The 12,440-nt window shown below is 37.3% G+C and overlaps 1 protein-coding gene across 2 annotated transcripts; it reads left to right on the top strand.

Annotated features, from left to right (window-relative positions):
* Positions 1-674: 674 nt before the first annotated feature.
* Positions 675-7,319, top strand: LOC145084699 (receptor-like protein 1). 2 transcript variants are annotated; one of them, XM_079023464.1, is made up of 8 exons: positions 675-1,246; positions 3,211-3,369; positions 3,478-3,543; positions 4,108-4,182; positions 4,258-4,416; positions 4,538-4,612; positions 4,726-4,872; positions 5,025-7,319. In XM_079023464.1, the coding sequence occupies exons 1-8, from the start codon at positions 1,207-1,209 to the stop codon at positions 7,232-7,234; spliced, it is 2,931 nt and encodes a 976-aa protein (XP_078879590.1). In that variant the 5' UTR covers positions 675-1,206; the 3' UTR covers positions 7,235-7,319. The 2 variants fall into 2 exon arrangements, with proteins under 2 accessions (XP_078879590.1, XP_078879589.1); XM_079023463.1 differs by lacking the exon at positions 675-1,246 and adding an exon at positions 1,301-2,893.
* Positions 7,320-12,440: the final 5,121 nt, after the last annotated feature.

Raw genomic sequence — 12,440 nt, 5'->3', positions numbered from 1 at the left:
GCCAAAATTTAACGATAGGGTGGTTGTCGGAAAAAGTGAAGGATTATGAAGGTTGTGGGAGAAGAAGATTGCCAGAAATTACTCAAGATGGGTGAAGGATGGCGGTGATAAAAGAAGATGGTCATTGGTTTGGAAAGTAGTAAAATGATTCAAATACCCCTCATATGAGGGGCACATGAGGGTGGTTAACGGATTCAATAAAAAAGTAACAAAGATATGGACGAAATGTGTAATCGAAACCTAAAATAAGGACCAATTTTGACAAATTTGAAAAATAGGACTAAATTTGTAAAATCATACTAATATAGGGATCATTTTTGTAGTTTAGTCTTTATTCTATTTTGTTTTGGGAAAATGACACAAATACCCTACGAAGTTTATAAGGTTTACCCGTTCAGTCTCTAAAGCTTTTGTCGGGCTTTATGGGTCCCTAAACTAGGATATGACCTGGTCTTTTAATCATTGTCAACTTGTAATAGCCCGTTCAATGACCTTTTAGATAAAAAAAAAAAAAAAAAAAAAACTCACATTATACCCTATACATTTAAAAAAAATAAGTTCGGGGATCATTACGAATTAAGTGTGAATCGATTTTAAAAGAAAATGAGAGTTTTTTTTTTTTTTTTTTTTTTGTACAAATTGATCCCCAAACTTATTTTTTTGGTTTTATAGGGATACTCTCACTAAACCGTATAATATAGGTTGATATGAACTAAAGAATGATCTAGTTTAGGACCCCTTTAGGGACGCCGGTAAACCCTAGAAAATGCATTTCCCTTTGTTTTTTACCGCACTCCTCCATTTCCCTTTCCAGTTAAAATCCTTCCCACCCCTCCGTTTGTTCTCCGCTTCCTCTTCCGTCGACTCGACGGTGTCACGCTTATAGAATCCACTATGAACACCCCCCCCCCCCCCCCCCCACCCACACACACACACCATCTCGCCGCTGCCTTCACCCTCTACCACCCCTCTAAATCGAGGTCCGAGACTCTGTACCCTCGCCGTCGTCGGTGAATTGTGGTGAAAATGGTTATGTGGTTAGGGAAGACGAGGAGGAAAGGAAAGGAGGTGAAAGGTTAAGCATACTCATCGGGTTAGGGTTGTTGCAATTTCAAATTCGCTGACGCCGGTTTCATTGTCGGGTTATCGTGCTCTCTAGCAATGGCTCTCAATTCGCTGTTTACCAGGAATTGATATGATCGATCCATGAGAACCGCGAGGAGTTGTGCGAATCTACAAAGGTATGGTAGGTGGATTTTATTTTCTTTTTATGTGTGGGCATATATGTGTTTGTGCGTCATCTGTAAAGATCCACATAACTTTTTACATCTAATTTTATCATCAGGGTTCAGGAATCTGCTTTATAAAATGAGGGGATATGAATGGGGAGGTGGGGCCAACTTAATATAATATGGTATACAATAATTTACATAATAGTAAAATATCATAAAAAGAGTAGATAAAGGTATATATGAGATGATGGCCAAAATCGTTATAAAAACGTCAAATTAAGGACTAAATTTGTAAGACAACTTTCTTGTACCAAAACTGAAAAAATATGTTAAACTTGAGAATCAAAATATAATATAGTTCTAAATGAATGATAATCAGTACTTCCGTTTTTTATTCATAAGTAGGACGCTGTGGCCTTCTAATATAATATTTGAAATTACAATCTTTATCTTTGAAAATAACTTCTAATATATCGAAGCAAATTATTACAAATGTGTTGATTGATACAAAACTCTCTTAATATCGGACCCTTTATGCTTTTGTTTGTTCTTCAAAAATTATTACCTATGAGATTCATGGTGTAAATCAGCTTACCTATTAACCAGCCATTAGCTTATAAATATTGTTGGGTACCTGTGTAAGAGCTCAAGTTTTAAGTGGTCTTTTTGAGTAACAATAAGCTTGAAATGCAGAAGGGAGTACGGGAATTCAATGCTTAAATAAAAATATCTATTAATTACACTAGTCGTTCTCTTTGTCAAATTCTTCTTAGGATTATTTATATACTTTAGAAATATTGAATGTAAATTATGTAAAAGAAATGATTGTGATAATATTAATGTTTAGCTAATAAATATTTTTGTTTATATAAGTAATTGAAAAATATGCTATGTGAATGGAGACTTGTAAGTTCGTTGAAAAGTCAACAAATGTCGAATCATAAGTTTTGGGGAGTGTAACTGTATCATACTTGATACTCCAAAAGGGACAAGTTGAAGGAATGGTTGACAATGGAATAGAGTTATGTGTGGAGATCGACCATTGACTTGATGAACGGCAGAGAATTATGCAATTAATATTCAAACATATTCACTTTATCACATATAAATTGTTTTCCATGCCTCATTACATATCTGTTCATATACCAAGCAAATTAAACCAAACCAAACTAAACCGGAAGTTTGTGTCTCTATAAAGTCATCATTAGCTACTAAAATGGAGTGTTGGGTTGTGAGTCAGAGTAAATCATGGGTATATCGGTCCTTGATGTTGATGATGATAAATATTCTAATGGTCGGGCAAACACAAGGAGATTGTATGGTAGAGGAGAGAAAGGCGCTACTCGAAATCAAGGCCTCCCATATGAAGTCATATGATTCTGAAATTGACGATTTTCTCCCTACTTGGGTTGATTATGGCAGTAGTACCCCTGGGGATGGTGGCAGCGATTGTTGTGATTGGGAGAGGGTCAACTGCAACACAACCACCGGGCATGTCATAGAGCTTTCTTTGTACAATTTGAGAGGAATGGTAGACGAAAACATGGAGCTTGGGATCCAGTTGTGGCCATTGAATGTTTCCTTGTTTCTTCATTTTAGAGAGTTGATAAGTCTCAATCTATCATATGATTTTCTTGATAAATTAGAGATTATGAAGACAGGTATAGTACAATGTGATTAATTGCTTTAGTTATTTTTTTTCATCCGTTTCCAACATCATCTTTTTTTCAAATAGACTCAACATCCAATTAATTTATGGGATGTAATTTTCTTCCCTCTTTTTCTGGCCTTTAGCTATTTTAATAAAATTACAGTTGCTCTAAGTAAAAATAGACCAAACACAAGTCTTTACTTCAGAAGCTGCAATTCATGCCGAATCTTATCTGTATATAACTACTATCTGTGCCCGGAAAGTAGTCCCTAAAATATCAAAAGACTAGGATGCCTTTGATAAAAAACATTTTTTTTTCTTTTGCAGGACTTGAAAGGTTGTCGAGTTTGAAAAAGTTGGAGATACTAGACCTCAGTTTGAATTATGATATTGATAACGACATTCTTCCATCATTGAGTACACTCACTTCACTCAAAATCTTGGATCTAAGCCACACAGGCTTGAATGGAAACTACCCTATCAGTGGCATGTTCTTGTCTTTTCTTTCATTCCTTTTTTTTTTTTTATCATGTAGAAATGCATATTTTAAAGGTACTAATTACACCCTTTTTACATGAATTGCAAAATTTGCAGCTTTAGAGAACTTGGAGGTGTTGTCTCTAAGCTTTTGTTACTTTAATATTACCTTTGAGATTCAAGGTAATCAATTTGTCATCTTAAACCCATCATGCCAATATATAATCACATTGGATTCATACACAAATTTACCTTTTGCGACATTACAAGTCGACCCTAACAGAATGACTCTTCCAGGTTTTGAAACTTGAAATATGGCCTGTTTTTTTTATTGGACAAAAAAAAAAATGTAACGGAGTCTTAATTCTTTTGACGAATGCATAACAGAAGTAAAAGTGGATGTATTTTTATACTTCATATATGTTCTCCAGAAAGAGCTTTTCCATTGTTTCCAATTTGCGGTGACGCATGAGAACATATATCTATACAGTGTTTGTGAACATATATCTAATTGTTAATTAGATTAACGCAACCGAAACACCTATAATCTTTTAATTACTTATATAGGCCTTTCTTGAAAAACATTTATCAAAATATAATGCATATTGTGGTGAACTGGTATTGCACGTTAAATAAGGGTACCTAGTTACAATCATGTAAAATACCAATGAACATATAATGCACCAAACTAGCTTCAAAATGTACATATGAAATGCGTGATATATATGTTTTTCTTTCATATGACAGAATTAGCTCATCTGATTAACTTAAAGAAGTTGGATTTAAGTAATACCTGGTACCTTGGCACACCCAATATCCAAGGTAAATGAAGACTTATAGTTACATGCTTGATAAGACCATGCATGGTTTCTTTAAGAATTGCCTTCCCTTTTGCAGACTGTAAGAGCTTATCAAGAATGAAAAGGCTGGAGAGTATAAATCTTTCTGGTAACAGTTTCAACAAGAGCATCATATCATGCTTAACTGCCCTCCCATCCCTCAAGATTCTTGATCTATCCTATTCAACTTCACTGGGAACTTCCTTTCCTGTCCAAGGCATGTTTACCTCAAAAGGAGTCACCATTAAACAAACTAAACTACTATATCTCATCTTCATTATTATTTATTAATTTCTATTTCTTGCTAACTGTTTAACACGTCCTTCTATGTAATTCAGAGTTTAATGATTTGCGTGATTTGGAAGTCCTCCTCTTGAGACGTAATGGTTTCAGTGGAACACTTCCAATGGAAGGTAGCGGTTTTTCCCCACAGCTTAACCAGCTTCATTCATCAATAATCATCACTTATAACAAATCCTTTTTCAGGGTTTTTATTAATTAGTAACCTTCTCTTGTTTTCATCTAGCTTTTGCATCTTTCCGTCATCTTGAGATCTTGGATTTGAGTGAAAACAGTTTTGTTGGGAGCATCCCATCAACAATACAGGGATTATCTTCCCTAAGAGTTCTCTCATTCGCTGAAAATAGTCTTAATGGCTCATTATCTGATGATGGTAAGTTATCTAAAGCATGCACGATTAGAAGTCTAGGATTTTTTTAGGACAAATGCATAAATGAAATGCTGTTACGGTATGGCTAAATTGGCCTTTCCCCGATAGTTACTCTTTCAGATGCCTAAATAGATGAACCACTTTTTTTTTGGCAGGATTCTGTGAGTCGAAGAATCTCCAGGAGTTGGATCTTAGTAACAACATGCTCCATGGAAGTCTGCCTCAGTGTTTTGACAGTCTAACATCTCTTAAGTTGTTGGATATTTCTTCAAACCAATTCTCAGGGATACTTCCACCATCACTCATTGCTAATCTCACATCTCTCGAGTACATTGATTTTAGTCATAACATATTTGAAGGTTCATTCTCATTCAGCTATTTCTGCAATCTTACAAAGCTTGAGGTAGTTCGATTTAGAAACGACAATGGCAGGTTTGAGGTGGAAACAGAAGAGCCTATAGATTGGATTCCAAAGTTTCAGTTGAAAGTTCTTGCTCTATCTAATTGCAATATGAATATTCATAAAGGACATCTTGTTCCGGGGTTTCTACTTCACCAACACAAGTTACTAGAATTAGACATGTCCCACAACTCCTTGGAGGGGCAGTTTCCAAATTGGTTGATTGAAAACAATACGAATTTGCAAGTTCTTAATCTAAGGAACAACTCCTTTGACAGTGTTTCACTGTATAAGAATGCTAATATGAAGTGGTTGGATTTGTCTGGAAATCACATGAAAGGTACTATTCTAAACAATATCCCAAAGTTGTTTCCAAACATAAATCGTTTGAATTTGTCCAGAAACTCATTAAGTGGTGCTATTCCTCCGTCATATGGTGATTTGAGCAGATTACAAGTACTAGATTTATCCGATAATGAGTTATCAGGAGAAGTACCAAAGGAATTGTTTACAAACCTCTCTTACCTGGATATATTGAAACTATCAAGGAACAACTTGCATGGGGAGGTACTCTCAGGAAACCTAAGCTGGGGTAACCACCAATGGGTTTACTTAGATGGCAACCGTTTCACAGGGAAAATCGGGATTAAGAGCTGGGAGGAAAATCTTGAAGGTTTGAGAGCTCTTGATATTAGCAATAACTTATTTACAGGTGTCATTCCTAGCTGGTTAAGCAATATGAAATACCTGTCTGAACTTGTGGTGAGAAATAATAGTTTGAAAGGCCGGTTTCCTTGTGGAGCAGCTCCATTCTCGTTTCTGGATATCTCACAGAATTCTTTCTCCGGGCCCATCCCATCCTGCTTAAATTTGCAAAATATGGAGCATCTTTATTTGGGTTACAACAGATTTACTGGATCAGTTCCTCTTTCCTTTGGTAATTTGACTAAGGTTTTGATTTTGGACATAGGCAACAACAAGTTGTCGGGCAGGATTCCCGAATTTCTTGGCGAACTATCCGATTTAAGGATTCTTGTTTTGAGAAATAACAACTTTCGCGGTTCTATTCCGAAGCAATTATGCCAATTAAGTAATGTGAGTTTGATAGATTTATCCAGTAACTCTCTTTCTGGTTCAATACCTAGCTGCCTTCAAAATATTACAGGCCCACGTTACCTTGCTTTCATTGAAAGAATGATGAGTCAGTCTTTCACGGATTTCACTTACGTGGATGGAAGTGATCCTCAGAGGGGGCTTTCTACCAACTTCTATCCCGAAGTGATTGAAACACGAGACGAAGTTCAGTTTACAACAAAAAGCATGTCTCGTCCCTACAAAGGCAATATTCTTGATTACATGGCAGGATTGGATTTATCGTGCAACAAACTGACAGGTAAAATCCCTGAAGAACTGGGGTTTTTGACCCAGATTCTTGCTTTGAACCTGTCTCACAATCAGCTGACTGGACCCATTCCAGTGAAGTTCTCAGATCTTGCTAAACTGGAGAGCTTAGACCTTTCTTCAAATGGTTTGACTGGCAAAGTTCCATCAGAACTGATTAAGCTGACTTTTCTAGGAGTTTTTAATGTTTCTCACAACAATCTGTCGGGTAGACTCCCAGACATGAAACAGCAGTTTGGTACCTTTACAGAGGCGTGCTACCAAGGCAATCCGCTTCTTTGTGGACCACCACTGGAGAAGAAATGTGCCACTGAACCACATGTAACAACACATCCATCTCTCGAAAAACAAGGCACTGAGAAATGGTATGAAATTGATATCGTGTGTTTCTATGGAAGTTCTATTTCAACATTGGTTGTGTTTTTATTGGGATTTGTTGCCCTTATGTACGTCAATCCTTACTGGCGCAGAAGGTGGCTAGACTCTGTTGAAGAATGTATGTATACATGCTATTACTTTCTTTATAATTCAGTAAAGAAGGCTTGTATCATCTTCCGTAAGTAGGACCTGATTATTTAGAAAGAGTGATGTATGCAATAAATGTGAATTTGGTTTTGTATCTATTTATAATATTATGTGTTGACTTTTATATGGTGGTGCCCAATAAGACCTCAATCTTATAAATGATTCATGATCCAATTTATGCAAACCGGTTAAATTTATGGTAGGCAACATAGCTGAATCTATTATTGCTTAGAATCTGTTTTGAAACAAATTATGTATTGCTTTCTTGTATTGATTATTTGAAGTTTGAACACCTTTGCTTCGGCTGGTGTCTAGGTAATGAATGTTTATAAGCTATAAATTTATACAATAGTATTACTCGTTAGTAGGAATTCATGACCTCAAAACCAGTATTTGCACAAGAGAGAACACAACTGCACTTGCCTTCCACTTTATCACCTCTTTGAAAATGTTGCTGTGGTGGCCTCCTATGATTATATATGAGAATACAGTCTAAAGTTACTTGGTACATATTAAAGTAAATTACTACAAATGAATCTGTTGATACCCTTTTAATTTGTTTTTTTTTTTATTTTACATTTTTTAATACTTTTATAACTAAAAATTAAAAAATAAAATCTCACCCCACCGTACCTCACAAGCATGCATACACCACTCATAACGCTTAACTGTCTAAAATCATTTTACATTCTTAAAATCATCCTTTTCGTAAAATGATCCCAAAGTCTTAGTTTTTTTAATAAGGTTTACAATCTAAAAGTTTAAGAGTACGAGCGTGTTCAAGATAATATCACATAAGTCTCAAGTAAGAACTACATCAATTGTGGCCTTCTAAATATCCAACCCTCCTCTATAGTCTTCAATCTGTCAAAATACATACGTTAGGCTCGAGAAGCCTAGTGAGTAGCACCGGAGTTCAACATCGTGAAAAAAAAAAAGGTAAACCACACCATTTGAGCGGCCCACGTAAATCTGCCCCAAGGCCAATGTGGGAAATCAATTACGGAACACTAGTAATATTTCAAATGTGTCATGGTTTGAACCGTAGACCTTCTGTTTGGAATTACGTACCTCAACCACTAGGCTCCCACCGCAAGTAAAATAATGAAATAAGACTATAAAGGGTTCAAGGGTTCAACATCTTGAAAATTCAAAAAATTGGCACATTCTCAAATAAATATGAACCCTGAAAATATCATTAAAATCATTATGAGTAATGTACAAAGAGTTACTTTAGGTAATAAGAAACATTTGTAAATACATTGTATAACTCTTTAGGCGTTAGTCATTAAATGTCATCAATAGTAATTTTGAGTCTTTCTCATACGTCATCAATAGTTTTTTTTAGTCTTCGTGACAAGTCATCAATAGTAATTTTGAGTAACCATTAAAGTCTTTAGTCATTCCTCATTGTACTTTATATTAAAGTCATTCATCAAAATACAATTTTGGTAGATGCACACAAGTTTATGTATAGTATTTCGCATTGCATAGAAGGTATGTAGCCATCATTACTATATTAATCAATAAAAAATATAGTGTATATATTTAGATTATTGTATTTGATTCTTTCCTTATTATAAGGATTCGGTTCTTGTATTTGTATATATACTTGTATCAACGAACGAGATCTGCAAGTGATTATCATAAACCTTTATGGTATCAGAGCTAAGGCTCAAAACCCTAAAAATCACTACCGGCGGCATCCCCTGTCACAACAGATATGTCGACCATAGAACAACCAGAAAGTAGCACAAAGCCAACACTTCACCCGGTGTACACTGTCACCAATATCCAACATAAGGTCTAAATACTTGATGGCATCAAGGTTACCTATTCTTCTTGGGTGAAGTTATTCAAGCTTCATGAAAAAGATACAAAGTTCTGCATCACATTGACGGAACTGCAGCACCCAAAGTCAGTGATGCGTGTTGGTATATAGCAGGGGTAATAAAGTCTTTTATTACCAAAATGGGAAGTAACACAGCAAAAGGAGAAGCTGCACAGGGAACAAAATTGATAAAGAGCAGGGAAGGGAAAATCTGGAAAAAACAGCTTTAAAAAACTGCACAATGAAGGAATACACAGAAAAGACAAGTGAAAACACAGGGAACAATATGAGGCAAAGTATTCTACTTTATTCACTGAACAAAATAATTAAAAATGGGAATGCATTCAACATACATTTGCCTCTCTACTTATACTAAAGCATAGCTGAAAAACAGGAACTAACTTGACTAGTTGATAAAGACCAGGAACACACTCACTCGAACTTTGATTTATTCAAACATCAAATAAAACGTGCATAACACAATAATTCAGAATTATTCTTAACATTTTCCCCCTTAATTATGAACCTTCTTCACTCCAATTAAGTCCCTCATCTCTTCATGTTTCACTCTTGCTAGGGACTTTGTGAGAATGTCTGCTTTCTGGCTTTTCCCACACACATGAGTAACAATAATTTCTCCATTTTCAACACACTCTCTGATAAAATGATATAAAATGATACTGGATGTCAATATGTTTGCTCCTACCATGAAATACAGGGTTTTTCATCAGGTCAAGTGCTGATTGGTTGTCTACAAACAATGTCACAGGTGGCACTTTTTGTCATGTGATTTCTGTGAGAAGTCTCCTTAGCCATATGCCCTGACAAGTTGCCATGGTGGCAGCAATGAATTTTGCCTCACAAGATGAGAGAGCCACGACCCTTTGCTTTTGAGATGCCCATGTGACCAAGTTTCAATTCACATAAAAAGTCATTCCCCATGTGCTTCTCTTGTCATTAATATCTTTGGCCAAGTCACCATCTGTAAAGCCTGAGATAGTGACCTGTTCACCTCCTTTAGAATAGACTAGACCATAGTTCAAGGTCCCTTTCACATATCTGAGGATTCCCTTTACAGCTTGGAGATGTTTTATATAGGGATTTTCCATAAAACGACTAACAACACCAATTGGCAAAAGTAATATCGGGTCTAGTGTGAGTAAGATACCTTAGGCAGCCAACAATGCACCAGCTCTTCATCACCATCTTTGGTCAAAGAGAGTTTTTGTTCCATCGGGCTCTTGGTGGGATTGCCGTCTAACATCCGGGTTTTGAGCAAAATATTCTTGGCATAAGCTTCCTGCTTCAGAGTGATTCCATTACCTTGTTGATTCAGCTCAATTCCAAGATAATATGTTAACAGGCCGAGATCACTCATCTCGAACCTGATCTTCATTTCTTTTTTAAAGTCCTTCACATCTTCTGGGTTGCTTCCTGTCACAAGTAGATCATCTACATATACTCCAATGATTAACTTATTCCCATTCTTTGACCTTATGTACACCGAATATTCTTGACCACACCTTTTAAAACTCAAACTCTTTAGGTACTTGTCTAAACACCAATGCCATGCTCTGGGAGCTTGTTTCAAGCCATACAGGGCTTTGTAGAGTTTATACACTTTGCCAAATTCATCCTTCTTCTCGAATCCTTGAGGTTGTGTGACATAGACTTCTTTAGTTAGGTGCCCGTTCAAGAACGCATATTTCACGTCTAGGTGGTGTACATGCCAACCATTCGAGCCTGCAAGTGATAAAATGACCCGGACTATTTCAATTCTCGCTACTGGCGCAAAGACTTCTTCATAATCGATGCCCTGTTTTTGAACGTAGCCCTTTGCAACGATTCTTGCTTTGTGCTTCATAGTCCTTCCTGTTGGGTCACGTTTCACCTTAAAACCCATTTTAATCCGATTGGCTTCCTTCCTTCTGGGAGTTCGACTGAGCTCCAAGTCTTATTCTTCTCAGTTGAATCCATCTTAGTGTTCATCGCTTCTACCCACTCTTTCTTTCGAATCGCTTCACTGTAGCTCCCAGGTTAGTCATCGCTGCACATTAACATCAGTTCCTCCGGCGGCAACTCGATTTCTTCAGTATTTTCATAGAGGTCCGTGAGCAAACGAAACCTTTTGGGAGCACCTCCACCAGTCGAACTTGAGGCGATGCTGGGTGAATTGGACGAATTTGGTGTTATCGGAGGGCTTAATGGAGTCGTGTTGTTTGACTGACTTCCTTGTGGGCTTATTTGAGGGTCTGAATCAATATTGGGTTGGGATACACTTCTGGTCCAGTCCATATTGACGGAGGATATGTGCGTATCGGGTGTAGATGGGGTAGACCCATGAATAGATCTGGTGCCTTCAAGATCATCGATACCCTCACGGTTGAAGTCAAATCCTTCAACGGTGAAGCTTAATCCAGGTGTACCATTGACTCTCGATTCCTTCTCCCACATCCATGCCTTATTTTCTTGAAACACAACGTTTCTACTAACGTGAATTGTCCTAGTGACAGGATCAAAAAGCATGTAAGCCTTCGTTCCCTTTTCATTCCCCAGATATACTGCTCGCTTACTTCTCTCGTCCAATTTCTTCAACTGATTCTTGGGAATCATTACGTGTGCAAGGCAAACGAACACCCTCAAGTGGCCCACATGAGGTTTGCGACCAGTCCACATCTCGTAGGGTGTGGAATCATTCAAGGCCTTCGTACTTATTCTATTTAATACGTAAATGGCGTGACTCACAGCCTCTCCCCATAGCGTGTGTGGAAGCTTCATGGTTATTAGATTACTTCTTACCATTTCAACCACCGTGCGATTATGCCTCTCCACCACCCCGTTTTTTTGTGGGGAGTATGGGGAGGTGTATTGTCTACCGATCCTTGTTTCACTGCAATAATTGGTAAATTGGTTGGACAAGAATTCTCCTCCTCTATCTGATCGCAAGACTTTAATCTTCTCTCCGGTCTCGTTTTCCACTTTTGCTCTAAAACTTTTGAATGACTGGAGAGCTTCATCCTTCGTTCTTAGCAGGTATACCCACATCACCCTGCTATAGTCATCAACCAGGAGCATGAAGTACTTGTTTCCTGCTGGTGTAGGAGGTGACACAGGGCCACACAAATCTCCGTGAATCAGCTCTAATTTCTTCTTGGCTCTGAAAGTTGTACACGATGGGTATGGATTTCTTGTTTGTTTTCCACCCAGGCAGCCTTCACATAGGTGGGATGGTACAATTATTTTAGACACTCCTTCTATAATCCCTTTATCTGACATCATTTCAAGGCAGTGAAGTTCAAGTGACCTAAGCTAGTGTGCCATAACCAGGTTGGGTCATTTATTTCAGCTACAAGACATCTTGGAGTGACCTCTGTGAGCTCGATTTTGTAGAGCCTGTTTGGTGATCTCTGAACC

This window comes from Lactuca serriola, chromosome 1, assembly GCF_051521515.1.
Source record: "Lactuca serriola cultivar US96UC23 chromosome 1, Lser_US96UC23_V15, whole genome shotgun sequence".
Taxonomy (NCBI): Eukaryota; Viridiplantae; Streptophyta; class Magnoliopsida; order Asterales; family Asteraceae; genus Lactuca; species Lactuca serriola.
The sequence above is the reverse complement of the archived record's forward strand: the minus strand, read 5'-3'. Positions and strand labels throughout refer to the sequence as shown.